This window comes from Aotus nancymaae, unplaced genomic scaffold (genome assembly GCF_030222135.1).
Source record: "Aotus nancymaae isolate 86718 unplaced genomic scaffold, 86718_ANA_hifiasm-v0.15.2.pri h1tg000002l, whole genome shotgun sequence".
Classification (NCBI taxonomy): domain Eukaryota; kingdom Metazoa; phylum Chordata; class Mammalia; order Primates; family Aotidae; genus Aotus; species Aotus nancymaae.
The window spans coordinates 43,515,580-43,541,902 of NW_026988413.1; the positions used below are offsets into that span (position 1 = coordinate 43,515,580).

At 34.9% G+C, this 26,323-nt stretch overlaps 1 protein-coding gene across 3 annotated transcripts; it reads left to right on the forward strand.

Annotated features, from left to right (window-relative positions):
- On the forward strand, positions 1-26,323 carry TMEM168 (transmembrane protein 168). Of its 3 annotated transcripts, XM_064374333.1 has the most exons (6): positions 1-222; positions 3,802-3,941; positions 5,042-6,297; positions 16,046-16,188; positions 18,405-18,679; positions 23,136-26,323. In XM_064374333.1, the coding sequence occupies exons 3-6, from the start codon at positions 5,170-5,172 to the stop codon at positions 23,681-23,683; spliced, it is 2,094 nt and encodes a 697-aa protein (XP_064230403.1). In that variant the 5' UTR covers positions 1-222; positions 3,802-3,941; positions 5,042-5,169; the 3' UTR covers positions 23,684-26,323. The 3 variants fall into 3 exon arrangements, with proteins under 3 accessions (XP_064230403.1, XP_012312428.1, XP_012312429.1); XM_012457005.3 differs by lacking the exon at positions 3,802-3,941; XM_012457006.2 differs by lacking the exons at positions 1-222; positions 3,802-3,941 and having other exon boundaries at positions 5,190-5,265; positions 5,901-6,297.

Consider the following 26,323-nt stretch of genomic DNA (forward strand, 5'->3'; position numbering starts at 1 on the left):
GCGGCGGAAATATGGCGGCCGCGGCCGTGCAGGCAACGGAGAAAGTTTCCACTGAGATTGGCCTATATTAGCGCGTGTGGCCTCGGGCCCTCGTTCGCAAAGGCGTGCCGCCATCCTGTTCTCAGTCGCAAGCTCAAGCCTTGTGTGCCCTCCTTCTTTTTGGTTTGGTTTTGGAACTGACTCCAAGGGTTGGGAGAGCGTTGGTGGCGACGGCCAAGTCAGGTAGGGAGAAACGGGTGGACGGCAGGGCGGCGAGATCTGGGTACGGACACCGCTAGGGCACCGCATGGTCCGGACCCCAAGCTCCGCCCAGCCGGCCTCCCAGGACCAGGGTAGGATACCTGCCCCTGGAGGTGTTGACAGTGGCGGTTGGAGATAGGAGGGTGTGGGTGCGCCTCTCCGTATCTCGCCAGGGTTCCCCTCAACTGGGCACCACGTTGTGGTCGCGTTCTCCCGAAGTAGAGGATGGTGGAGAACAGCCAAGCTCCTCTTTGGACCTCCCACATCTCACTAGAAGGAGGCTGAAAGGGAGAGAAATTGCTATTGCTGCTCAATTGCCCAGGACTTTAATATTTGAGATACCATTTTCCTTGTATGAGATGGCCCAAAGAGTTATCAGTAACTCTGAACAGAAGCACTGATGTTCTCCGACTCTGTTTTTTCAGTGTAGTTCTTTCAGCATTGACACTTCTAGATGGGACAGAAAGTTTGAGTGAAAGATAATGCAAGTGATAGGGTATGCCTCAAGCCATTCCCTAGAGGTAGGACGTGGAGAGAGAACTGGTTTGCAAGAATTTGAGTGAATTAAGACAGAGTAAAGCTGAAAGAGAAACCAAACATTCATGGAATCTCCCTTAGTTCTACTACTTATTAGCTGTGGGATATTAGCCAAGTTCTGTATCCACTTTATGTATTAATAAGTGCCCAATGGCGACCACTGTTGTTAAATGTAGTTATTTCTATATTAGTCTTTATTTTTCAACATTTATTGAATACCTACTTGATGCCGGATTTTTGCTAGTCATTGGGGTACAGTATTGAAGACAAACCTTCAGAGACCTTTTCATCTAGTGGGAAATGGCAGACATTGAATAAGTGATGGTATGTAACAGAGAAAGTACCGGGGTCATGTAATAGGGGAGCCAGAGGTAATCTCTTAAGAAAATGATTTATCTGAGACCTGAAGAGTTGGAGTAAGTCAGATGTGAGCACCGGGGTGGGGCCAGGAGGAGGGAAAGAGTGCACCTGACAAGGGAATAGCATTTGTGCAGTTTGTATTTGAAAGGTCAATAAGGTTGGAAAACAAAGTGTGAGAGGAAGAGTGGTAACAGATAAGGCAGGAGAGTTTTTCAGGCCCAGCAAGGAGTGCCTTATAAGGCATTGTAAGGAGTTTGGACTTTATTGCCAAGGGTGATGGAACACCACTGGAGCATTTTACATAGTGGAGTGCACAAGTTTGATTTTAAAAATACACTTCTTAGAAAAGGGCAAGAGTGGATACAGGGAGATGTTCAACATGATGGTGGCCAAAATTGGGATGGCAGCCCTGGGGACAAGAAGTAGAAACACTTAAAAGATGTTTAGGAAGAAGAATACACAGGACTTGGTGAGGATTAAATGTAGATGATGACAGAGAGGAGGGTTAGAGTAGTATGTAGGGTTTTGTGAAATAATCAGACTCTGGCAGTGATTAGTTAACTTTTCCCATATGCATACCGACGCTTCTATGCTCCATTTTAATCTACCTCTGGAGTAATTTTCACTAGTAATTGAATCACTAGTGATGGCAAACCAATTGAAAAGGATTGTAATGTTTTTCTGTTATTCTCTAATTCAGGCTGTCTTTTGAAGAAGGTCAGAATGGGGAAAGACTTTTGTAAATTAGCTATTTGGAAACAATTATCTTCCATGTTGATTTTGGCCCGTAAGAAGGTAACTGCATATATTGCATTATATGGATGCACTGGACTTTACTAATATATTTTTTTACATGTTTACATTTACTTTGTTTTCAAGTTTTTACCTCTGTTAACAGTGCAGAACAGAGCTGGTGCTTCAATTTCTATAGGTAGACTAATACCTGTGTGCAGTTAAGTAGAGAGAGAATAATTGAAGACATAGAAATAAATGACATTGCTTAGAGAAAGTATGTAGTGAGAGAAAAGCCTAGGGTTGGGTTGAACATCCAAAGGATGGGTTGAGAATGAAGAGCCTTCAAGGAGACTGAGGAGGGGAAACCAATGAATTAGTAAAAAAATTTTGGAGACTTAGTCTTTGGATGCTCACAAAAAGGAATGGTTTGGAAGGTGAGAAGTCAACAGTGTAAGTTTGTTTAAAGAATATGCAGGATAGGCCTGGGCATGGTGACTCACACCTATAATCTCAGCACTTTGGGAGGCAGAGGCGGGTGGATCACCTGAGGTCAGGAGTTTGAGACCAGCCTGACTAACATGGACAAACCCCATCTCTACTAAAAATACAAAATTAGTCTGGCATGGTGGTGCATTCCTGTAATCCCAGCTACTCAGGAGGCTGAGTCAGGAGAATTGCTTGAACCCAGGAGGCAGAGGTTGCGGTGAGCCAAGATCACACCATTGCACTCCAGCCTGGGCAACAAGGGTGAAAGTCTGTCTCAAAAAAAAAAAAGGAATATGCAGGATACTGAGTGAAAAGTACCCACTGGATTTAGGAATTTACAGGTCATTTCAACACTTGGCAGAGCAGTCACGTGGTGGGAAACACCATTTAGTGGTTTGAAAAGTGAGTGGGTAAGAAGTGAAGCAACCAAATATCAGCTGTCAAAAGGACGCAAGATTGAGCCTCCTAGAGGATATGGGGATGAGATGAGCAAGGATTGTTTTGTTTTAAAGAAAGAGGTTTATAAATGTTTAAATACTAATGGATAAAAGAGAAGTGAGAGTTTTCAGAGAGAGGAGAGAGTCTGATATTCTGAAGAGGCAGAAGGAAACAGATGCACAATATGACTGAAAGGTTTAGCCTTAGAGAAGCAACAGCCTTCTTTACTTATATTTGGAGATGTAAATAGAGGTGGGTTTCTGGATTTAGAAACTCAAGGGAACTCCCTTTTAATGACTCTCTAGGAGGCAGAGTCATCTGGTCAGAATGCAATAGGAAGAAATAAGGTATCAGAGATTTGGGGAGAGGGAATAGAGATTTGAATTGTCACAAGAATGGGAAAGAATGTTGACCAGGGAAGGATGTCCCATGAATTTAGAGTGGCACCATTTAGTGTAGTGTGTGATTTTTTTTTTTTTTTTGCCCCCTTCCAGCAGTGTTAGGTAGTCTGAGCCCAGATTGTACCATCAGCTCTTTGAGGATATAGTCTAACATATTTGTTGAATTATTATATAATACACAATGGTGAATTGAAAAAAAAAAAACCTCAGTGCACTTCAGATTTTGTCAGTTTCTCACACTCCAGTTAAAAAGATAAACCAAAATATACCAAAGGAAGACATTTTCTTTAAAATTATGTGGTACCTTAAGACACGAGTGACTAAAAATGTAGTTGGAATTAAGAAAAATCAGTTGGAATACTTAAATAAATTTGTAGAAAAAAATATGCTGTTGAACATACAGAAGTAGAAAAAATAATAATACTTGGAACTTCCAAGAGACCCTAAGGTTGCTTTAATAACATTCTTCTCTAGCCAGAGGAGTACTAAGAGTTGATTCCAGGTTCTCATTTTTCTCTTGAGCCTTTTAATCTACAGCTATTAAGACAAGTAAACTAATCACAAACTACTTTTTTCTTTCTTTTTTTTTTTTTTTTGGAGGCAGAGTCTCACTCTATCCCCCAGGCTAGAGTGCAGTGGCAGGCGATTTCAGCTCACTGCAACCTCCGCCGCCCAGGTTCAAGTGATTCTTCTGCCTCAGCCTCCTGAGTAGCTGGGATTACAGGTGCCTACCACCACACCCAGGTAATTTTTGTATTTTTAGTAGAGAAGGGGTTTTGTCATGTTGGCCAGGCTGGTCTCAAACTCTGACCTCAAGTGATCCTCCCACCTCAGCCTCCTAAAGTGCTGGGATTACAAGTGTGAGCCACTGTGCCTGGCCCTAGTTTGTTTTTAAATATCTGATTGGGTTCTCTTTAGATAGTGTAACCGTGAACCATTGATCAGTTCTTTTGAAATAGTATACTAGGAAATTTTGAAGAATTATATAATAGATGGTTAAATCATTTTTTGACTACTATCATTTTTTAGGTGTGACTTGTGGAAGCTTTAAGATTGAAGTAATTTCCTGGGTCCTCTAACAAATAATTATAGTAACATTTGTTTAAGTAGAATTGAAAAGTTCTTCATTACTTTATAATGACTATTTGGGTGAGCATTTCAGCTTTTCATTTTTGACTAGGAATTGGTCAGGATTTGGTTTGCTATAGAGATAGTGTTTAGATTTGGAATGCATGTTTAGTAATCAAAGTAATTTAATAGAGGTAAAAGTACAGGGAGAATTATGGCTCAACTTTAGGGACTGAGTAACTTTAATATAGTTAAACTTTAATTCTAGTAAGTTTATCAAACAATGTAAAGACACTCTATAACATTCTAGAACTACCTTGTAAAAAGATGTGGGGATATTTGGCAGGTCATAATGATTGCTGTTACTACTAATATATACGAGTGCTTTTCAAATTGGAGGTAGTGATGAAGTCCTTCATTCACTTTAAGAACTAAGTAGCTTTTGGTTGTACCAAAACCTGCTACAGTCTAAGCTAAAGTGAACATTTCACCTTTCCTTGTTGTTGAAAATCCCAGTATTTAAACCAGAATGGATTAGGTCAATTCTTCACCATCTCTGGAAGAACAATTCTATTCATGCAGTCATAGCATATGATGAGTAGAAAGCACAGTCATGTCTGTTTGGATAAATTGCCAAATTTTAAGCCAGGAACAATTGTCATTAAGTTATTGCAAATCAGGGTGTAAACTGGATTTTTTTACTTTTTATATGCATCTCTATATAAAATAATGAGTAAATTACATAAAATTAACTGATTTTTTTTTTCTTCTTTTAGATCACCATAAACAAAATTTCCACCAGAGAAAATGTTGAAATAGGAGTTGTGGATACATTGGATATACTGGATGAAATACAAGCAGTTAATTTTTGTAACGTGGGGGAAAAGCCCACATTACTGGTTACATGTGTAAATCACTGCGTTATTGCTTTAGTCATTGTCTCTATTTAGCAATGACAAGACTGGAAGAAGTAAATAGAGAAGTGAACATGCATTCATCGGTGCGGTATCTTGGCTATTTAGCCAGAATCAATTTATTGGTTGCTATATGCTTAGGCCTATACGTAAGATGGGAGAAAACAGCAAATTCCTTAATTTTAGTAATTTTTATTCTTGGTCTTTTTGTTCTTGGAATCGCCAGCATACTCTATTATTATTTTTCAATGGAAGCAGCAAGTTTAAGTCTCTCCAATCTTTGGTTTGGATTCTTGCTTGGCCTCCTATGTTTTCTTGATAATTCATCTTTTAAAAATGATGTAAAAGAAGAATCAACCAAATATTTGCTTCTCACATCCATAGTATTAAGGATACTGTGCTCTCTGGTGGAGAGAATTTCTGGTTATGTCCGTCATCGGCCTACTTTACTAACCACAGTTGAATTTCTGGAACTTGTTGGATTTGCCATTGCCAGCACAACTATGTTGGTGGAGAAGTCTCTGAGTGTCATTTTGCTTGTTGTAGCTCTGGCTATGCTGATTATTGATCTGAGAATGAAATCTTTCTTAGCTATTCCCAACTTAGTTATTTTTGCAGTTTTGTTATTTTTTTCCTCATTAGAAACTCCCAAAAATCCCATTGCTTTTGCATGTTTTTTTATTTGCCTGATAACTGATCCTTTCCTTGACATTTATTTTAGTGGCCTTTCGGTAACTGAAAGATGGAAACCATTTTTGTACCGTGGAAGAATTTGCAGAAGACTTTCCGTCGTTTTTGCTGGAATGATTGAGCTCACATTTTTTATTCTTTCAGCATTTAAACTTAGAGACACTCATCTCTGGTATTTTGTAATACCTGGCTTTTCCATTTTTGGAATTTTCTGGATGATTTGTCATATTATTTTTCTTTTAACTCTTTGGGGATTCCATACCAAATTAAATGACTGCCATAAAGTATATTTTACCCACAGGACAGATAATAATAGCCTTGATAGAATCATGGCATCCAAAGGGATGCGCCATTTTTGCTTGATTTCAGAGCAGTTGGTGTTTTTTAGTCTTCTTGCAACAGCAATTTTGGGAGCAGTTTCTTGGCAGGTAAGCTTATTGTTTGTTTGTCCATCAACCCCAAAGATAATGTAATAAAATGTTGGCTTCAAGAATTGAAATTAAAGTTGTAAGGTCAAGTTCCTGAAAAAGGATATTCATATTTGCTCTTATTTAATTTTGTCATTGGAATTGAAGCACTGAATGTGTTTCAAAAGGATAATTTATTTGATCTCTAGCAAAGAAGTACCAAAATGTTATGAACACTCAGCATTGAGATACCTCCTGCTTCCTAATTGTTCATTAGTGAAACACTCATCGATTAAAGATTCTTAGTATACTAGCATTTGGAAAGTATTTAAAGATTGTATTTTGATCCTTTCATTTTACCCATGAGGAAACTGAAAGCCAAAGAAGACATATCCAGAGTCACTAGTACTAGCAGGAACAAGGTTACCTACCTAACTTCTATTTCCTGGACTCCTCACTGTAACATGTTTCTTTTATGTAGCCATTTCTCTGAAGATTTTATATAAAAGGTGATTAGATATATAACAACATGTCAGGTTCTTAATTATAGATTAGAGGTTATCCTAAGAAAGAAAACCTGAGTTTCACCATACCTTTGCTGCCCAGAAATTTTTAAAAAAAATGTCTTTGTAGACAAAGACATTTGTACAGATGGAGTTTGCATCTGCAGTATTAACAAATCTAGTCTTTGATTAATTGAGCATGTATTGACTATGCAATATATATATGCCACGCACTATTCTGGGTGTGGAAGATCTCAGGATGTCTGTCAGAGGTGGCACAGTCTCCAAAGGGAGGAGGAAGAGGCTGGCATGTAAATTATGATTACAGTGTGACAAATACTATATTCTGTGTACATCAGGCTGGGATGTGGGGCAAAAAGGAGAGTCAGCTCTGCTTGGTGGAATTACTTGCTTTGTAACAGTTTGTTGCTCCTGAGAGATTTCTAAAAGTGTGTTTTGAGCGGGGAGATACGGAGACTTGCCTGGAGATGGTGCTTTCTAGTCAGCTGGGCTAGGGTAGGGATCCTATGTGGCAGTCAACCAAATGAGGAAAACATCTTGGGTGTTGCCTGAGGATATTGTCCTTACTTTGCTCTACTTGCTGGTGTTAGGGACTATCAGAATTAATGGTGGTATCAAAAACTCGAGCATGAGTTTTCCTCCCCTAACTTGCCTCTCTTCCTGCTAGCTCCTTTCCCAGCCCTAAATACTTTTTCTTTTCTAAGTCAGCCTCATTCATGCTGGATACCATTCCAGGCCACCAAATTCTGTTAACCAAATATTAATGTTTTCTTGGTCTCCAGATTTTTTCTTATGCCAGTGGTCTTCAGATACGGTGTGTACCACTGGAGATACACGAAAACTTTCCAAGAGTCTATCAGCAGAGATAATTTTAAGAGAATCAGTTTCCAGATTCTCACCTTCTGTTCTATTCTTTCCTAAAGTTGATCTACTTAAGAATCCCTCAATTTAGATGTGGGGTGATATTGTGGTTTTACTTTATGTCTCTAATGATGTTGAGCATCTTTCATGTGTGTATTAGCCATTTACTTTGTTATTTAAACATTCACGTATTTTGCCCATTTTAAAGCTGTGTTATTTGTCTTGATTGAGTTTTAAGAGTTCTTTATATATTCTGGATACAAGCCCTTTGTCAGATAAATGATTTAGAAATGTTTACTCCCAGTCTGTGGCTTATGTTTTTATTTTCTGAATGATACACTCTTTGAAGAGTTTAGAAGAGTAAAAGTTTTTAATTTTACAGAGTCTGATTTATCCACTTTTTCTTTTATGGGTTCTGCTTTTAGTATCTTATCTAGGAAGTCTTAGCTCAATACTGGGTCACAATTCTTTAGAAGCATTATTGTTTTAACTTTTACATTTAGGTTTATGATCCATATTGAGTTATAGTATGAGATAAGGATCTAAGGTTTTTTCTTTTAAATTTAATATACAGATGTTTCATTGTTCCCAGCACCATTTATTGAAAAGATAAACATTTCCCCTATTGAATTGCCTTGGCACCTTTGTTTAAAATTAATTAAATATAAATGTAAGGTTGTATTTTTGAGTTTTTTTGTTATATTGACCTATATGTCTATTGTTATGCTAGTACTGTGCCATCTGGTGAGATGTTTTCTAATTTCTCTTGAAATTTCTTCTTCGACTCATGGGTTATTTTTAAGTTTGGTGTATAATATCCTAATATTTGGAAATTTCTCACATTTCTTTCCATTGATTTCCAATTCCATGTGGTTGGAGAACGCTGTTTGTATTTTAGTCTTTTAGGCCACTTGTTTTGTGGCATGGCTTTTTATTCCATGTTCACTTGAAAATAATGAGTCCTGTGTTCTTGGGTACAGTATACTATAAGTATCAGCTAGATTAAGTTGGTTGGTATTGTTGTTCATGTATCTGTAGCCTTGTTAATTTTCTGTCTAGTTCTTTAATACTGAGACAGATTAAAATCTCTATTATAGCTCCTGAGTTGTCTACCTCCTTTTTCAATTCTGTCATTTTTTTTGCTTCGTGTATTTTGAAGCACTTTTCCTAGATGTAAATGCATCTTTAATTGTTATATCCTCTTACCATATTAACTCATTATTATGGTAAACACCATAGTTGAGTAGTTAAAACAGAGACTGTATGGCCTGCAAAACAAAATTTAACTATCACGCCCCTGCTCTCCCCGCCTTCCATTTTTTTGAGACATTATTTCACTCTTGTCACCCAGGCTGGAGTACAATGATGCCATTTCTGCTCACTGGAACCTCCGCCTTCTGGGTTCAAGCGATTGTCCTGCCTCAGCCTCCCAAGTACCTGGGATTACAGGCACCTGCCACCAGGCCTCGCTAATTTTTGTATTTTTGGTAGAGACGGGGTTTTGCCACGTTGGCCAGGCTGGTCTCTAACTCCTGACCTCTGGTCTCTAAATCTTCAGCCTCCCAAAGTGCTGGGATTACAGGCGTGAGCCACCGCACCCGGCCCCCTCTCTGGCCCTTTTGAGAAAAAGTTTGCCAGTCTTTTTTCTAGACCATTGCTTCTCAATTTTCAGTATGCATACTATTCACGTAGGAATCTTGTTAAAATTCTGAAGATTGGAATTCAGTAATCTGGGGGAAGAGCATGAGACTCTGCGTCTTTAAAAATCTTCAACATGATGCAAAAGCTTCTGATCACCAGCGTACTCATTGAGGGGAGATGTATTATTCATTTAGCTATTCAAGACCAGTATGAATCTACATGAGTTATGGCTGCATTCCTCAATTGGTTGTTATTTGGAAACTGCTGCCCATGGCATAGGCATTGTGCCTTGAAGGTAAATTTTTTCTACTTAATTTAACCAGTCTTCTGTAGAAAGATTTCAAACTCTGCTTTGCCCCTGTTCTGTAAGATGTTAGTGAGTGTACTCTGAGAAAAAAAATGTTCAAAGTACAGAAAGAAAAACATTTTCAAACTAACTTGACTGTGAAATTCTTGCTCTATCCCTCATTACTTATATTACCCACCTCCCCACGCCCATACCTTTTAATCTCTATGTAGAACATAATTTGGGAGGTATCTGCTGAATTTATGTATGTTCCAAACCTTTTGAATAATGAAAGAACCAGAAAGTTATGCAGAAAGGCACATAATTAAGAGCTATGTTAGGAGATGACTATTTTGGGGATAATAATATCATTGTTTAATGAAAATAAATTGAGAGCTATCTCAGATTCTTTAAATTGAATTTTAATTGATTTTTAAAATTGAACTATTTTTACTTATTTCCTGAATGATATTGATACTATTTTTCACATAATCTAAAACTATTTGTCATATTTCTGTGAGAGTAATACTAAAGTATTATTTTTTCTCACTGTCCCATTAAAATATCCTTCAATCTGTTTTCACTAAAAAAACTGTGCCACTGATTAGATGAGGGCAGACCCAATGTGCAAAAATGAATTAAAGAAGGCTTTGAGTAGATCAGTTTGTCAGCTATGACAGAATCTATGAAAATAAACACAGACTGAAATCAAGAAGGCTAGCCAGGAGCAAGAGATAAGGACTTGGACTAAGGTGACAGGGAAAAGGGCTATGATAAGGATAAGACAGAGTATTATCAAAGGAAAAACTAATAGATTTTGTTGAGAAGTAAAATTTAAAGAGAATTTGATATTGGTTGATAAAGTGTAAAGTTGAAGGTTTGATGTGATAGATAGTCAAAATGTTAAAAAGATGTTGAGAACCTGAAGAAAGCAGATAAGAATGTAGGATGGGAGAAAACATGATGGATTTCACTGAGTTAATGACTCAGTGAAATGAGTTAATGACTAGTGGACTTTGGGATTTATTATATGCCTTATAGGCTTATTTATCTTTTAAAATATATTTTTAGGGACTCAAATGCATTTTCATTTTACTATTGGATAAGTAAAAACATGCAAGATTAACATGCCTTATGGAGCACAATTGTAACTTAGATCATAATTCCAAAAAATTGGTTTAGCCATTTTTTCTTAAGGTTTTGCATATGAAAACTTTAGGGTTTTGTTAGTTTTACTTAGCTTAACATAAAAAAAAGTTTAAGGAAAAATGTACATATAGTAACATTCACCTCTTAGTGTGTAATTCTGTGCTTTTGACAAACACATAAAGTTGTCTGACCATCACTACCACAGTCAATGTGTAGAGCAGTTCCATCACCCCCGAAATTCTCTTCTGCTTCTTTGTAGTCAGTTCTCCCAACCCCAGGTACTTGCAACCTGATTTGTTTTCCATTCCTAGAAATTTTCCTTTTCCAGAATGTCATATTCTTAAAATCGTATAATATTGTAGCCTTTTGAGCCTGACTTTTGTTTTTGAGACAGGGTCTTGCTCTGCAGTCCAGGCTAGAGTACAATGGCATAATCATGGCTCACTTCAGCCTTGACTGCCTAGGCTTAAGCAATCCTCCTGTCTTGGCCTTCCAAAGTGCTGGGATTATAGGTGTTAGTAAGCTAGTTACTTTTATTGTGAGCAGTATCCCATTGTATGCATGTTTCAGTTTATCCCTTATTCAGTTGAGAGACACTGAAATTATTTGCAGTTTTTTGGTAATTATGAGTAAAGCTGCTATTTGTGTTAACATAAGCTTTTATTTTAGTGCGATGTGAGATTGCTGGGTCATGTGGAAAGCATTTGTTTTAACTTTATATTGCCATATATATGTATTTCTAGAAAATCTACAGAATAAGCTCATGATATTAATTATTTATATATTCTAGAAATCAAGACTCAAAAGGTTAATTAACTTATTCATGTACATATAGTAAGTGGCTGAGCTGGGATTGAATCAAAGTCTAACTCCAAAGCTTGGGTCCTTTCCACTATGCTCTACTTCTACATAAAAAAGTCATTTGATTTTAAAATTATGCAGTAGCCTTCATAATGTTCTTAAGTTTCCTGAACCAAGTAAAGTTTTGAAAGTTGCCTATGTTTCTTAAAGCTAGATTTCTCACAGTCTTTCCATTGATATATTTCCACATTTATGTATTCTGTTTCTTAGTTGGGCTTTCCTTTCTTTAGACTTCTATGTATGTTTTCCAAATCTGGTTTGCATAAGGTGACTCATACAAAAATACTTCTAAACAAACAAGGCTTATATGTTTCTTATGTAAACGTTACATTTTTAAAATGGCATTACATAAAGAAATGTTGTTCCTGTTACCTGAAAAATTTTAGGATATGAAGTGTTGAATACTTTGACTATGACTTGAAAGCCCAGCTGAATAGAGATCTAATAACTAGTAACAACTTTTATTCAAAGGACATTACTAACAGATTGTTTATTGAGCTTCTTTTGTGCTTAGTTTATATCTGCTCTGAAATATGAACCATGTCTTCAAATTTGGTAGTGAGCTTAGAATAATTTGGAGAAGCCAAGGAGAGAAAGTACTTACAGGTTTTAATCAGTTGATCTTATTTGTTACTAGGAATTAAGGTGTGAGGAGTACTCCAAAGTCACAGATGGCTTTAGATTGAAGCTATAGAAAAAAGGTTTGCAGACCAATAAAATTGAAGCTCTCTGAAAGTGGCAAGTGGATAAAACATCCTAAATTTATTTTGGCTTCCCCTGGACATACTTGCCATCTGTTCAGTTAAGATTGTGAATTTTTGTATTGCCAAAATACTCACTTATGTGTGATCTTAATAGAATATTTAATACTGTTTTTCTAAGCTTGCTTTTTCAAAATAACCTAATAGAAGTACTTAATGATTTTTTTCCTGATAAATTAGCTTTTTAAAAATGTATAACAGGGCCAGGCACGATGGCTCACATTTGTAAGTCCAACCGGTTGGGAGGCCAACGCAGGAGGATTGCTTGAACCCAAGAGTCTGAGACCAGCCTGGGAAACATAGGGAGACCTCATCTCTACAAAAATAAAATTAGCAGGGCATGATGGTGCATGCACCCATGGACCCAGCTACTTGGGAGGCTAAAGTGGCGTGATCACGTGAGCCTGAGAGGTCGAGGCTGCAGTGAATCGTGTTTATGCCACTGCTATCCAGCCTGAATGCCAGAGTAAGACCCTGTCAATCAGCATAAAATTCTCAATTTCTAAGATTTTTTAATATAAGAAGCAAGTAGTAACAGATCATCTGTTATTTATGAATTGTGATCAGTTAACCCCTGAATATCTGCTTATTTAGTTCTACTGTATCAAATATCATCATCAGTGTTGCATAACCAACATTAGGGTATTGAATAACATCAATATCAATTAGCATTTTAATTAGAATTTTGAATTATTAGGATTTTCATTTGAGTCATCTACAAATTGATTAGTAATTAAACTATCATTTGCTTAGTTTACTGCTCAAACTGTTTAATACTTTTTTCTAACAGTAAAAGCATACTGAAGATTGAGAAGCACTGGGCTAGAAAAAATATGTAAATATATAAAATGTAATAGCCTGGAAATCAATAATCAGAGAATTGGGACTGATTCCATTTGTAAGAACAGAAACATAAAATGCCTAGAAATAAGTTTTAAACTTATGAAACTTTTATTTTAAAATTACTATAAACCTCACCGAAGGCTATAAAAGAAGACTTGAATAAATGGAAAAACACACCATACTTCCTGGGATGACAAGACTCATTGCTGAGCCTTGCAGGCATTTGTGTACATAGAGGAAATTGTTTTCAAAGCTGAGCTGCACTTTTGGTCCCCTCAAGAGTAGCAAAAGTCAGAGTCAAGCCTAGGGCCTCCAGAATTAAGATCTCTGGTAAATTACCTCTCATTTTATGCTTACATACTGAAAGAAGAGTGTGGAGCCATGTGTATTATAGTTCTCTCATGAACTTGCTTTCTGCCCTTGTGCCCTGTTGGTGGTTCAACCTGGTATTAAGTGGTCAAACCTGGATTAAGATATGTAGACTCGTAATATCTGCCATTGCCTGGAAGAAACAGATTGTCTCTAGGAGAAGGTATCATTATCCTAGGCCTAAATAATAATATAATTTTTATATTCACTGTTCGGCTCATAAATTTAACCAGGTATACATACACACACACATACTACCAAGAGCAAGAAGCAGCAAAACCAATAGACAACAGAAAAAAATCTTCAGGTATTGGAACTATCAAACAGAGAAAACCGTCATGCTAAGTTGCAAAAATAAAAGCAGAGATCAGGACATAATGATAGTATACTGGAAACTTTAAAAAGTGACAAGGCAGATCAGGAAATAACAAATTATTTCAATGTTGCAAACATAACATTAGACAAAGCTGAAGTGAACATTAGTGAACTGGAAGATACAGTTCAGAAGAAGCTATACGAGAAGCGGCATGAAAAAGGAAAAGTATGGAAAATACTGAACAGAAGGAAAAGGTAATACTCAAATAGGATATGGTAAGATCTCATCTTTGTTTGATTAGAGTCCCAAAAATAGAGGGAAGAAATGAAGACCAAAGGACATATGTGAAAGAATAAAATATAGATCAACAGATCAGAAGATGGAGACCGAAAAAAGATCCATTAATACTTACGACAAAAGTGGCACTGTAACGTGGAGTGGTTGATATTTTCAGTAATTGCTGCTTGGGCAATTGTTTCTGTAGAAGAAAAAATTGGGCCATTATCATAAACAAAATCAATTATATTTGGATTATAGATTTAAATGTGAAAGGCAAAACAAGACTTTAGAGGATAATGTTAAAATATCTTCTTAGTAGTTGGATAGAGGGATATTTATTTAACAAGGCATAAAGTGACTGTTATATAATTAAGAACTCATGTTAAGCAAAAAACAGCATTAAAGTAGTCACAGAATCACCAACAAAGGACTTCCATTTAAACTATGTTCAGAACCAAACAAAGCTAAATCAATGAAGAAAAGGTCAGCCCCGTAGAAAAGTGGGCAAAATATTGACACTTCATTAAAGATGATACCCACATGGTGAAATGTACTTAACCTCATTAATAATCAGAGAACTTGATATTTATTCTAATCCTTTTGGTATAATGGCAAACTGTAAGCAATTTGCCAATAATAGGATCAACTAATTACAGTTTTATATGTATTTTAGGAATGCCATTTGGTCTTTACAAGTGATTTAGAGTTATGTTAACAAGCTTCGATTAAAATGTTCACAGATTATATATCCCATTTGGTAAAAAAAAAAAAAAAAAAAAATACACATGAATATGTATTTGTGAAAAATATATTGTATGAAATCTGGGAATATTTCAGAGTAGCTGTGCATATAGATGATGGTATTTGGAATGATTTTAATCACGTATCTTTTTTACTTATTTGTATTTTCCAGTGTTTGTAAATTGAGCATGTACTGTGTTACTCATATAATTGATAAAATAGGTGTCCAAAATATGACAGTATATCCTTTTTTTATTGCAGGAATATATTTTCTATTATTAAATTTTTATCAAATGAACCACCCCTTAGTTTTAAAAGCGTGTTTATGTATCTACATATATAGTATGTGCAGTAGCAATACAGAAAGAATGTGATAGTTTAATATTCTAAAGATATGTTGAAGACTAAGTGCTATCCTACCATTTTCTTTTCACTTAAATGAGTCTTAATTTTTTCTGCATTTTCATTGCAATTAATACCTGATTGCCTCCTCCTCTTATTTCTTCTGCCTCTCTACTTTCCACTCTGCTTTTATAATGCTTACATGTCCTTAATATTTTCTTCTATTAAAATTCTGAATTTACACATCTGGAGAGTTCAGTGCTTTATAAGGTAAACTATATCATGTAAACGGAATTTGTTTTTGTAGGTTTAGGGTCTTTAATTTCCTTAAGAATTTATTTTCATAATTTCATGGGGAAAAAATGAGCCCTTTCTAAAGTACCCTTTTTGATAAAGTAAATGAATGTGTTATTTGAAAAATGACATCGGCATGTGAGTTTTAACAAGATACTGTTTTCTGGCATTTTTCTGTCACATCGAAGAGTGGTTTTGGTTTGTTTTTGTTTTTGTTTTTCTAGTTTGGATAGGATGCTTTATGACAAATCTTTTTAAAAAGTGATGTGCTGTGTTTTGCCACAACTTCCAAGAAACTGAGAGATAAATTTAGTATTTATTGCACTAGTTAGCTCATTCATGTATACCTGCCTGCTTTAAGTGAAAATTGTTTTTAGATCGTTAATTGTTCCTTTTATCCTTTTTGAAAGTATAGGTTAAAAAATGTGAATCAATGTGCACATATGTAAATATATACAAATATGTACACATACTGTGTAAACATGTTTTGGATTTCTTTTAGCCAACAAATGGAATCTTCTTGAGCATGTTTCTAATTGTTTTGCCATTGGAATCCATGGCTCATGGGCTCTTCCATGAATTGGGTAACTGCTTAGGAGGAACATCTGTTGGATATGCTATTGTGATTCCCACCAACTTCTGCAGGTATAGTAATCTAGTATAGTTAGTGTTAACTATTCAGTTCATAACATTTTCTTAATATTTATATGAATGCAATATAGCTCTTTTTCAAAACTATATTTTCAAAATATAACTTTTTCATTTCTTCCAAAATTTTAACAAACTTTATTCCAAGTGATAATATCTTCAGTTCAACTGAAATATTTTGGTGAATACAGTAAGCTTATATTTTGGCTAGATACCAGAATGTATTCATGAATAACTTTCCTAAGGAGAGGTCTTGCCCTAAAGGGAATATTTTGTTTAAGAAAGTGTCCTATGAAACAACATAGTGAAATATAATAGAATGTGTACTGGGCCTGATAGGCTGTAGGTCTAGTTCTGTGTTACCTTCGGCAAATTGTAACTACTCTGAACTTTAGTGTCTCGTCTTTATCTAAAATGCAAATAGTGATACCTATTCTGCTTATCTGACAGGAATAGTATGAAGAACTAAAAAAAAATGAATATAAAAACACTATGCACACTGAAAATGCCATGCAAATACTAGGAATTCAGAGGATTAACAGTGAAGTTTAATAAATGTTTATTTAATTGCAGTTTTATTTCAAAATAATTTTTACCCACAAAGGTGGTGACATTTGTATAAATCTGAAAATGTTGCTACATTTTAATTTTTATTTTATAGCTAAATACCTTTAAAATAATTCTTTACTATAAATGAATTCTGATGACAGTTTTCATCACACTTTCCTAGGGAGAGGGGAGAATTTTTTCTAATTTCAAGTATTTGACATAAAATCCCCAAATAGACTATTTGTAGGAAAGATTTTCTTTCATGTTAAAGACTTGATAAAAAGTTGAAGGTTCGAGAACTGAAGGAAACAGATTTGGAAATGTCCCATCAAGTAAGAAATGACAATCCTGTAGAAAGAATATGTGGAAATAGTAATATGCACAGTTAGATATTTATTCCATTGTAATTTTTTTTAATGTATTGCTTATTCTCTTTTGTGACTGTAATGAAAAAAGTTAGTAGAATAGTATTGATGATACATGAAGCAAAATCTAAGGTTTTCAAAATTCCTGATAGAAATCCCTTTTCTGGATAGGAATGATTTTTTCTTTCTCAATATTAATGGTATTTTGCTAGTTAAAAGACTTGCTTTATCATCTTTACTAGAGTACCATTTTATATTTGTTCCAAGAGCAAATCTAAGTCAACTAGTGTTCAGTAGTATAAGGCAATGGACCTAAATTTTAATAACTTTTAAAATGTCTATTAATAGATAATTTCTTCTATCATTTGTGTACCTTAAGTTAGTAAAATTTGAACACAATTTTATAAATACAGAAATAAAATAACTAGGCTGGGTATGGTGACTCACACCTGTAATCCCAGCACTTTGGGAGGCCAAGGTGGGCCGAGATGGGAGGATCATGAGATCAGGAGTTGAGACCAGCCTGGCCAATATGGTCAAACTCCATGTCTACTAAAAAAATGCAAAAAGTAGCCGGGCATGGTGCCATGCGCCTGTAGTCCCAGCTACTCAGGAGGCTGAGGCAGGAGCATCTCTTGAACCCGGGAAGCAGAGGTTGCACTGCACTCCAGCCTGGCGACAGAGCAAGATACTGTCTCAAAAAAAAAATAATAATAATTAAAATATTGCTTTTATATTTTATGTGTTATAATATTCTTAAAGAATAGTTTTTTTTACAGCTACTCAGGAGGCTGAGGCAGGAGAATTGCCTGAACCCAGGAGGCGGAGGTTGCGGTGAGCCGAGATCGCGCCATTGCACTCCAGCCTGGGTAACAAGAGCGAAACTCCGTCTCAAAAAAAAAAAAAAAGAATATTTTTTTTAATAGTCCCCACCCAGATGTTTTTGAAATGGTATAATTCTGCTTTTAAAAAGCCATGTCCAATATCTATCATGTAAGAAAATGGAAATAAGGAACAAAGAGTAATACTATCTACATTTGGAGATATTATCCCAAATTTTAATTTGGTTATTGTTTTAATGATAGTAAATATAATATTTAGAAACCAGGTTTTGATTTTCTAAGCTTAATTCTTAGTACTCTGGGAATTTTAGAAAGGATGATTTTTTTAAAAAAAATCCTGTCACTTAGCAGCAACTATTATGATTCTTAGATAATTAGTTATAAATGACAGATGAGAATGTAATATAGAATGAATACTTTTTAAACACCAAAATAATTGTTTTTTCTCCTACTTCAGTCCTGATGGTCAGCCAACACTGCTTCCCCCAGAACATGTACAGGAGTTAAATTTGAGATCTACCGGCATGCTCAATGCTATCCAAAGATTTTTTGCATATCATATGATTGAGACCTATGGATGTGACTATTCCACAAGTGGACTGTCATTTGATACTCTGCATTCCAAACTGAAAGCTTTCCTCGAACTTCGGACTGTGGATGGACCCAGACATGATACATATATTTTGTATTACAGTGGGCACACCCATGGTACAGGAGAGTGGGCTCTAGCAGGTAAATTCACCTTTGGTAGTTTCACTATTGTAAAGATACACATGTATTTGTAGAAATCTGTATTTCATACACAGTCATTAAATTTCAGGATTCTCAGTTTTCCACTTCAGTTCATTAAACTATACATATGACTAATTTGTTTTTCTTTGCTCTAGCATACCTGTTTAGCCTAATTTAGTAATCTCTAATGATAAGATTGAGAATTATGTCTTGTAGTGATTAGAAGGAAAAAAATGCTTTGAGACTTATAATCAGTTTCCCTTAAAATATTTTCAGATTTGCTAAATATATTTTTCAGAAGCTGATAAACTTCGACTAGTTTTTTGTTTGTTTGTTTGTTTGTTTTGAGATGGAGTCTTGCTCTGTTGCCCAGGCTGGAGTGCAGTGGTGTGATCTTGGCTCACTGCAACCTCTGCCACCTGCTTTCAAGTGATTCTACTGTCTCAGCCTCCTGAGTAGCTGGGACTACAGGTGTGTGCCACCACACCCAACTCATTTTTTGTATTTTTAGTAGAGACAGGGTTTCACTGTGTTAGCCAGGATGGCTCTATCTCCTGACCTCTGATCCACCCATTTCGGCCTCCCAGAGTGCTGACATTACAGGCATGAGCCACTGTGTCCGGCCTTGACTAGTATTTTTAAGTTTTTAAATGTTATGGATGCAGATTTCAGTAGTCCTTCACATCTGTAGTTTTATTTATGTTAGAAAGCTCACCAGAATTTTAAATAGTAGATCATGTGGTAATAGGTCAAGTAAATGACCTAAATGCTATTTGCTTAGGACCTATAACAGAGCCCGGGTACATAGTAGAGGATCCTTAAGTAGTTGATAAATAGATGAAATCACTGAATAAATCATTTAAAAAGAAAGGTAATTTTCTTATTTTAGATTAGACATAGTTATTTTAGATTTAATTACATGTTTTTCTGTAAAAGAATGTAGCTGTTTTAAACTAAGAATACATAAATAATAATATAGTCATAAAATAAAGTGGAAACATTGAGGATGAAGAAAAAGATAAATAGTAGTAGTATAGAAGGACAGAGGGAGAGTTGGCAATATCAGTATAAGAACTCCAGAAAGAAACAAAAGGTTAAAGTAGAGATGATTTTAAACCAGCGTGATCTCACTAATTTCATGCCAGATTTGTAATTGGTTCTATCAGAAAGAGAATTTTTTTTTTAATTTTTCTTTTTTGCAAATAAATATTGAATAACTCAGTGGCTTTCTAGTAGAAAGACAAGGTAATATTTATTGAGCACATTTGAAGCATCAGCTTATCTTACTGTACTTAGTACCTTACACACATTGTTAATCTTCATGTGAAATCCTTTGAGATGGATACCATCACTTCTGTTATCTTCAAATGGAAATTGGAAGTTGTTATGTAACTTATCTATGGTCAAACCACTATGTGATAGATCATGATTAAGGACCAGATCTGCCAGACTCCTAAAGTATATTTTTTGCCCCACTGTACCATGTTACCTCCAAGGATGAACGCCATGATGATAAAGAAATGGCATGTTCTGGTTAAGTGGATATTTTTGTTAGCATGGCTCACCTATTTAAAAAAATTAGAATGTACAAGACTAAAAGATGTATTGAACACTAAAGCTACTTGAATATAGTTTTAAAAATCTTTTACTTGACCTATAACTTTTTTTTTTGCACACCCCCCCATGACCTATAACTTTTTAATTACAATGTAGAAAGCATCTTTTTAACCTTTATGGCTACTTCAGTTTCAGGTAAAGTATAACATTCTGTGTATTCCAACTCAGAATACAAGAGAAAACTCTAGTCAATTAAAACAGTCTTTACAGAAGTAGAATTTTAGATCTAAAAGCAGGGATTGATTACTGAAAACTTACTAAGATGCTTATGATAATAAACTCTATCCATATCAAATGTAAACAGGCTAATTTTTGGTGGCCATGCATATATCCCTAGTTAAAAGTATTGTAAGAGAGTAGTTTTAGAAGTAAGCTTTCTGTGTGTGTTTACATTAAGGATTTATTACTTAATAGAAACACTTTTCAAAAAGTTTGCACTTTTCTTAAGTGATTTAAAATTCATTAAATATTTCTTAAAGATAGCCATGGAAATCAATCTAGATGTTCATTTTACTAATACTTATATCAGCTTTTTTTCAAAGTAAAAAACACTAAGATAAACATATATATAATCAGTGTTCCTAAATTTTCATTCATTGTTTAGTAATAATTTTTGAAGACTTTAGGAATTCTAAAATAGAGTTATATTTTAAGTAAATGTTTAGCAGTTACATTCTGGAATGATATCTTTATAATTTTTTTGCAATATGTTACCAGTAAATTGACCGTTACAGAATTCCTCTATTAGCTAAGATTTGTTCTTGTGTAACTTTGAGAGCTTATTGTAAGAAGTTTAAAATTAAAGAGAAAGCGTACTGATCTCCCTTCCCTGACAAAGGTAGATTTTATCTCATAATTCAGCAACTGCATACTATCATGCATGGCCTGAGGCATCTGGCATCCTTGTGGGTAGTCAGGTTGAACCAGGCCCAGAAGCATTCTTTTCAGTTAGTTCATGCCCTGGCCTGCTTTTGACGTAGCCCTCAAGGACCGATTCTGCCTCACAAACAGTATTGAATATCTCTGCTCTGAGAAAAATGCTTTAATCTATTCCAAATTAAGTGACAAAGAATTTTAAGTTCTGCTAATTTATTAATAGGGTGTTTTGTTTTGTTTTTGTTTTTGTTTTTTTTTAGCAACCTTTGAAATAGGAAACATCACAACTGGATTTTACTTGGGTTAGCAAGTTATTAGCAGGCCCAGTATTAATATCACTGTGGGAAGGAGAATCTATATTTGCCCTTTATCCCATAACTTTACTCACAGTACTTAGAATGTAATCTTATATTTATAGAGTTTCACGATATGGAACCTAATATTTTTGCCTCTTTGCTTGAGAGTAGAAAACAATTACGGTAATTACAAGAGAGACAGAAATAAATGGAGAAAATGTAGATAATTTATAAAGCAGTTTATTACAAATAAACAAAGCCTTTAAAAAGCAGTCTCCATTACTTGTAATGCATCAGATGGCTGTTATTTTAGATAAATGTAAGTACTTTGAATCTGGGCCAAAAGCCAAATGTAGCATAGAACCTATTCATAGAGGGAAAGCAGAGCAAAACAAGAGAAATCATTTAGAAAGCTTTAATGCTGCTTGAAGTGTCTTGTTGATAGCTAAAGAGCATTTATATAAGAGAATGAGGGTAGAATATGCTAAAGAATGTTTATTGAAATAGATGTGGATGGCATGTTGGGCAATGATGTTTTGTGGCAGATGGAATTTATGTAATAGTTCTTGTAATCTGTGTCATCTTCTAATCTCCAGAGAAATTTAATAGAGCTGGAAATGATGGAGAGTTTACATTTGGCCATTTTTGAAAAAGTGTCTTTTGGGGAGGTATCAGTGGAATAACACGTTGGTATTATGTAGAGACCATGTACTGAAATAGTGTATCTGAGATAATGAGTGTGAGTGTTAGATCGATTCATAAAACAAATTTATTTTCAGGTTCTTAAGCTATAGTGGGCTACTTAGTAAAATATTAATCAATTACACGTATAGAATATGATAGAATCCCAATGCTAAAGGATTCTCTCTCTGGTGATACCCACTTTTAATGATGAAACCAAGAGGACAGTTGATTTGGGGGAAATATGTATTCTGGAGTTAGGTTGTTGGGTTTTGTACTGGTACATTGTAAAAGTAACTTACGCTTAATGTAGAAATTTCAGAACAGTACTTTAAAAACCACCTGGAAGTGAAACATCCAGCAACAGCTGCTGCAGTAATTTTTATAGATGCAATGTCATGCTTTTTCTAATATAGACATTTTCTGATCAGTAAATTTTCTTTATAAATATTATAAGATTTACTCTTAAGGTTTTAGGCCGTAGTTTATTTCCATTTCCCAAGTGGGAAGGAGGTCTTTTTATGTAATTTCTTGTTCCTAGTCTGTTCTTCCCTTAGGATAGATTCCTAGAATAGGAATGATTATATCAGTGTCTATTGAGGCAGGGCCAGATGAGATGAGGGTGGCAGTTGCCTCAGGCACAGAACATAAGGGAATGCCAAAAAACTCAGTAATCAAAATGAACATTTTAATGTAGTATACCTAAAAATCAAAATTAATACAAAAAAATCTGCAATGAACTAGATGAAAAACCTGTAGTCAGAAGTTTATTTAGAACTTTCCTCAAGTTGAAAATCTGTTGTAAAACTATCTTTTCAAAAGATACTTTGAAAGTGTCATTAAATTATTTTTTTGCTTATTTAATTCTAAGAATTTAAGGAAAATACATGTAAGACAAGAGTATTTTCTAAGAGAAAGTGATTAAGAGGGTTTTCTTAATGAGGCTACAGAGATTATTGCTCCATTGAATTTTCTTTTGTTCACAGGTGGAGATATACTACGCCTTGACACACTTTTAGAATGGTGGAGAGAAAAGAATGGTTCCTTCTGTTCCCGGCTTATTATCGTATTAGACAGCGAAAATTCAGCCCCTTGGGTGAAAGAAGTGAGGAAAATTAATGACCAGTATATTGCAGTACAAGGAGCAGAGTTGATAAAAACAGTAGATATTGAAGAAGCTGACCCACCACAGCTAGGTGACTTTACAAAAGACTGGGTAGAATATAACTGCAATTCCAGTAATAATATCTGCTGGACTGAAAAGGGACGCACAGTGAAAGCAGTATATGGTGTGTCAAAACGGTGGAGTGACTACACTCTGCATTTGCCAACGGGAAGCGACGTGGCCAAGCACTGGATGTTACACTTTCCTCGTATTACATATCCCCTAGTGCATTTGGCAAATTGGTTATGCGGTCTGAACCTTTTTTGGATCTGCAAAACTTGTTTTAGGTGCTTGAAAAGATTAAAAATGAGTTGGTTTCTTCCTACTGTGCTGGATACAGGACAAGGCTTCAAACTTGTCAAATCTTAATTTGGACCCCAAAGTGGGATATTATTAAGCACTCATACTACCAATTATCACTAACTTGCCATTTTTTTATGCTGTATTTTTTATTTGTGGAAAATACCTTGTTACTTCTGTAGCTGCTCTCACTTTGTCTTTTCTTAAGTAATTACGGTATATGTAAGGTGTTGGGAAAAAGCATTTTGTACTGAAAGTATATAGGTAGTCAAATGCGGACTGTAAATGCGTAAGAGATGTTAAAAATAATACTGCACTTTCAGGAATGTTTGCATATGGTCCTGATTAGAAAGAAAACAGTTGTCTGTGCTCTACAGTGGCCAGTGATGAATTACTAATGCCTTATTTTCTAGGCATATGATAGTTTAGAGAATGTAGACCAGATAAATTTGTTTACTATTTTAAGAAAACTACCAGTTTACTTACAGAAGATTCTTTTTTCCGAACAGTAGGTTTCATCCAAGACAATTTGAAGAACTACAAACTCTCTCTCTTAGAAAAGAAAGAGGGCTGCCCAAAATAAATGCAAAATTTGCTTATACTCCATCACATTCAGGTGTCTTGGTTGTGACCTTTTACCAGTGTAGCAGAGAACCCTAATTACATTTTAGATCAAATCATTCTTTATGTGGGTATTGTTAAATGGCTAGAGCCTACAAGTTGCTCTTTCTTGAATTGGTTGGGGGCCCTGAAAACACTGGTAATATTAAGAATCTTTCTCAGGTAACTTAATGTTTTCTTAATGAACAATGTTTCCAGCTACAAATTCCTTCCAATAAATTGTCTTCCTTTGTGAAAAGGTACTCTTATAGAAGAAATTTAGCAATTTCTCTTTGACTGACTCAGTATGTTTTAAGTGTTCAGAAAAGAGTTTGATCCCTATTGAGCTAATGCTCCGCCATGAAAATTATTTTTCTGATCCTTGTTACTGATAACATTTTTTTTCTACTGAAGGTCAAAGGATAGGAAACAGGTCATTTCTTTTCTTGTATATGTGTAATGTATTATGTAAAAAAGTATTCATATTGGCAATTTTAGTTAAGCATAATAGTGTGGTTCTAATTTTTAAAACTTAATTCAGTGTTTTTTCTGATTAAAGCAGGCACTGATCAGGGTATCTCCTAAGAGGTAATTTACTTCTTATTTCCTTCCAATAATTATTACATTCTAAATTTTCATCTATGAGAAATAACAAGAGGGGAATGGAATTAAATTGGGGAATAATCTAATCTTCATTGTTTAAATGGTTTGACTTCTCACCATTGAAGCCATTTTTTCTAGCCTCAGAAAGAGGAGATAATGCCTCCACCATTTTCTACCTGGTGACTTGAAAATTGTTAGTTTAGGTTAGGAAGAAGTTACTTAGAGTCAGGGAACTTGTATACCACTATCTATCTATGCAGCATTGTTATAGTCTGACTGTTTCTATGGTTTGAATATGATTTTCCTAATGCTCTGAATAAAATTTTGTTAAAAGTTAATTTTTCATTTAATGTGCAAATATTGAATATTCTAGTATACTGAAAGTGGTAGTCATTAAAAATGCCCACGTTTTAGAGTTTATGTTTGAAAGTTTCCAATGTAGGTTAAGGATTTATATTAGCATTGTCCAAATTAAATAGTATAGTGTTTCATTATTGTTCTGTTCAGTAGTGTAGTAGAAAAGCCAAACGTTAAAATTATGAGCTTTTTAGCTTCAAAAAAAGTTAAATTAATGTTAAGTAAAATCTTTTTAAATTTCTTAGCGATTTGTGAGCAAGTTAGCTTTAACTAAAGCATTATTTCTTCACTGTAACAAAGCCAGAAATAAAAGTATATTCTGCATTCTTTATAAAGGTAGTATTAAGGTGGTACTAAAAATTATAAAAACAGCTGACAGTTTGACAGCCGCAAACCTAACTTTTTGATATATGTTTTCTGTGAAAGTAAAACCAAAAAAGGTCTTTGGGCCAAGAATGTGACTTGAGCAAATTTATTAACCAGAATTTATAGAATATCCACTTTGGTGAATTCTCCTACCCAAACAAACAAAAAACTATAAATGACTGTTTGTGATGGTATCACAAAGCTGACATTTAAAAAACAATAACTAAGGATGTAGAAAAGAAATACTGTAAGCAGGATAAATGATTGGTTACTTTCACCTAAAGATTAAAAAATAGGTCTGACAATGAGACTAATTTGTATATGACTGTCATATTTAAGAAAGAGTTGCTTGGAATGAAAGGAATTATTTTAGGGCAAAACTTTACCATCCTACTAAAAAGAGGTAACATGGAAATATTTTCAACATTATTTGATTTAATGTTTGTTTCCTCGTGTGATACCTTGCTGAAACCACAAAAGTACTAACCTCTAAAACATCTTTTAAATAGTGTACACACTGTTGCAAAGTAAATAAGGAGCCAAGTTCTTTCTCTCCCCGTGACTTTTCAGTTATGCTATCATTTTTAAAAAAATTTTTTAGTTTGCTGTGATCTAAACTCTTTCTCCCTAGGAAACTTGGGATTATATTTCCATAGAATTCTATCTTGCTCTTAATAAATTCAAAATTTTATGGAAAAGATGCATTTCAAAAGATTATTCTTGTGACCAGTTATGCTTTAAAAAAATTAAATTCTTAATTAAAATGCACTTATATTTAATGTA

What these genes read in the sequence shown, in the direction of transcription:
- TMEM168 (XM_064374333.1), top strand. Translation starts at nt 5,170, where the DNA reads ATGTGTAAATCACTGCGTTATTGCTTTAGTCATTGTCTCTATTTAGCA. An exon ending in ATTCCCACCAACTTCTGCAG is followed by an intron (nt 16,189 to 18,404) that starts GTATAGTAATCT and finishes CTCCTACTTCAG; the next exon opens with TCCTGATGGTCAGCCAACAC. An exon ending in AGGAGAGTGGGCTCTAGCAG is followed by an intron (nt 18,680 to 23,135) that starts GTAAATTCACCT and finishes TTTTGTTCACAG; the next exon opens with GTGGAGATATACTACGCCTT.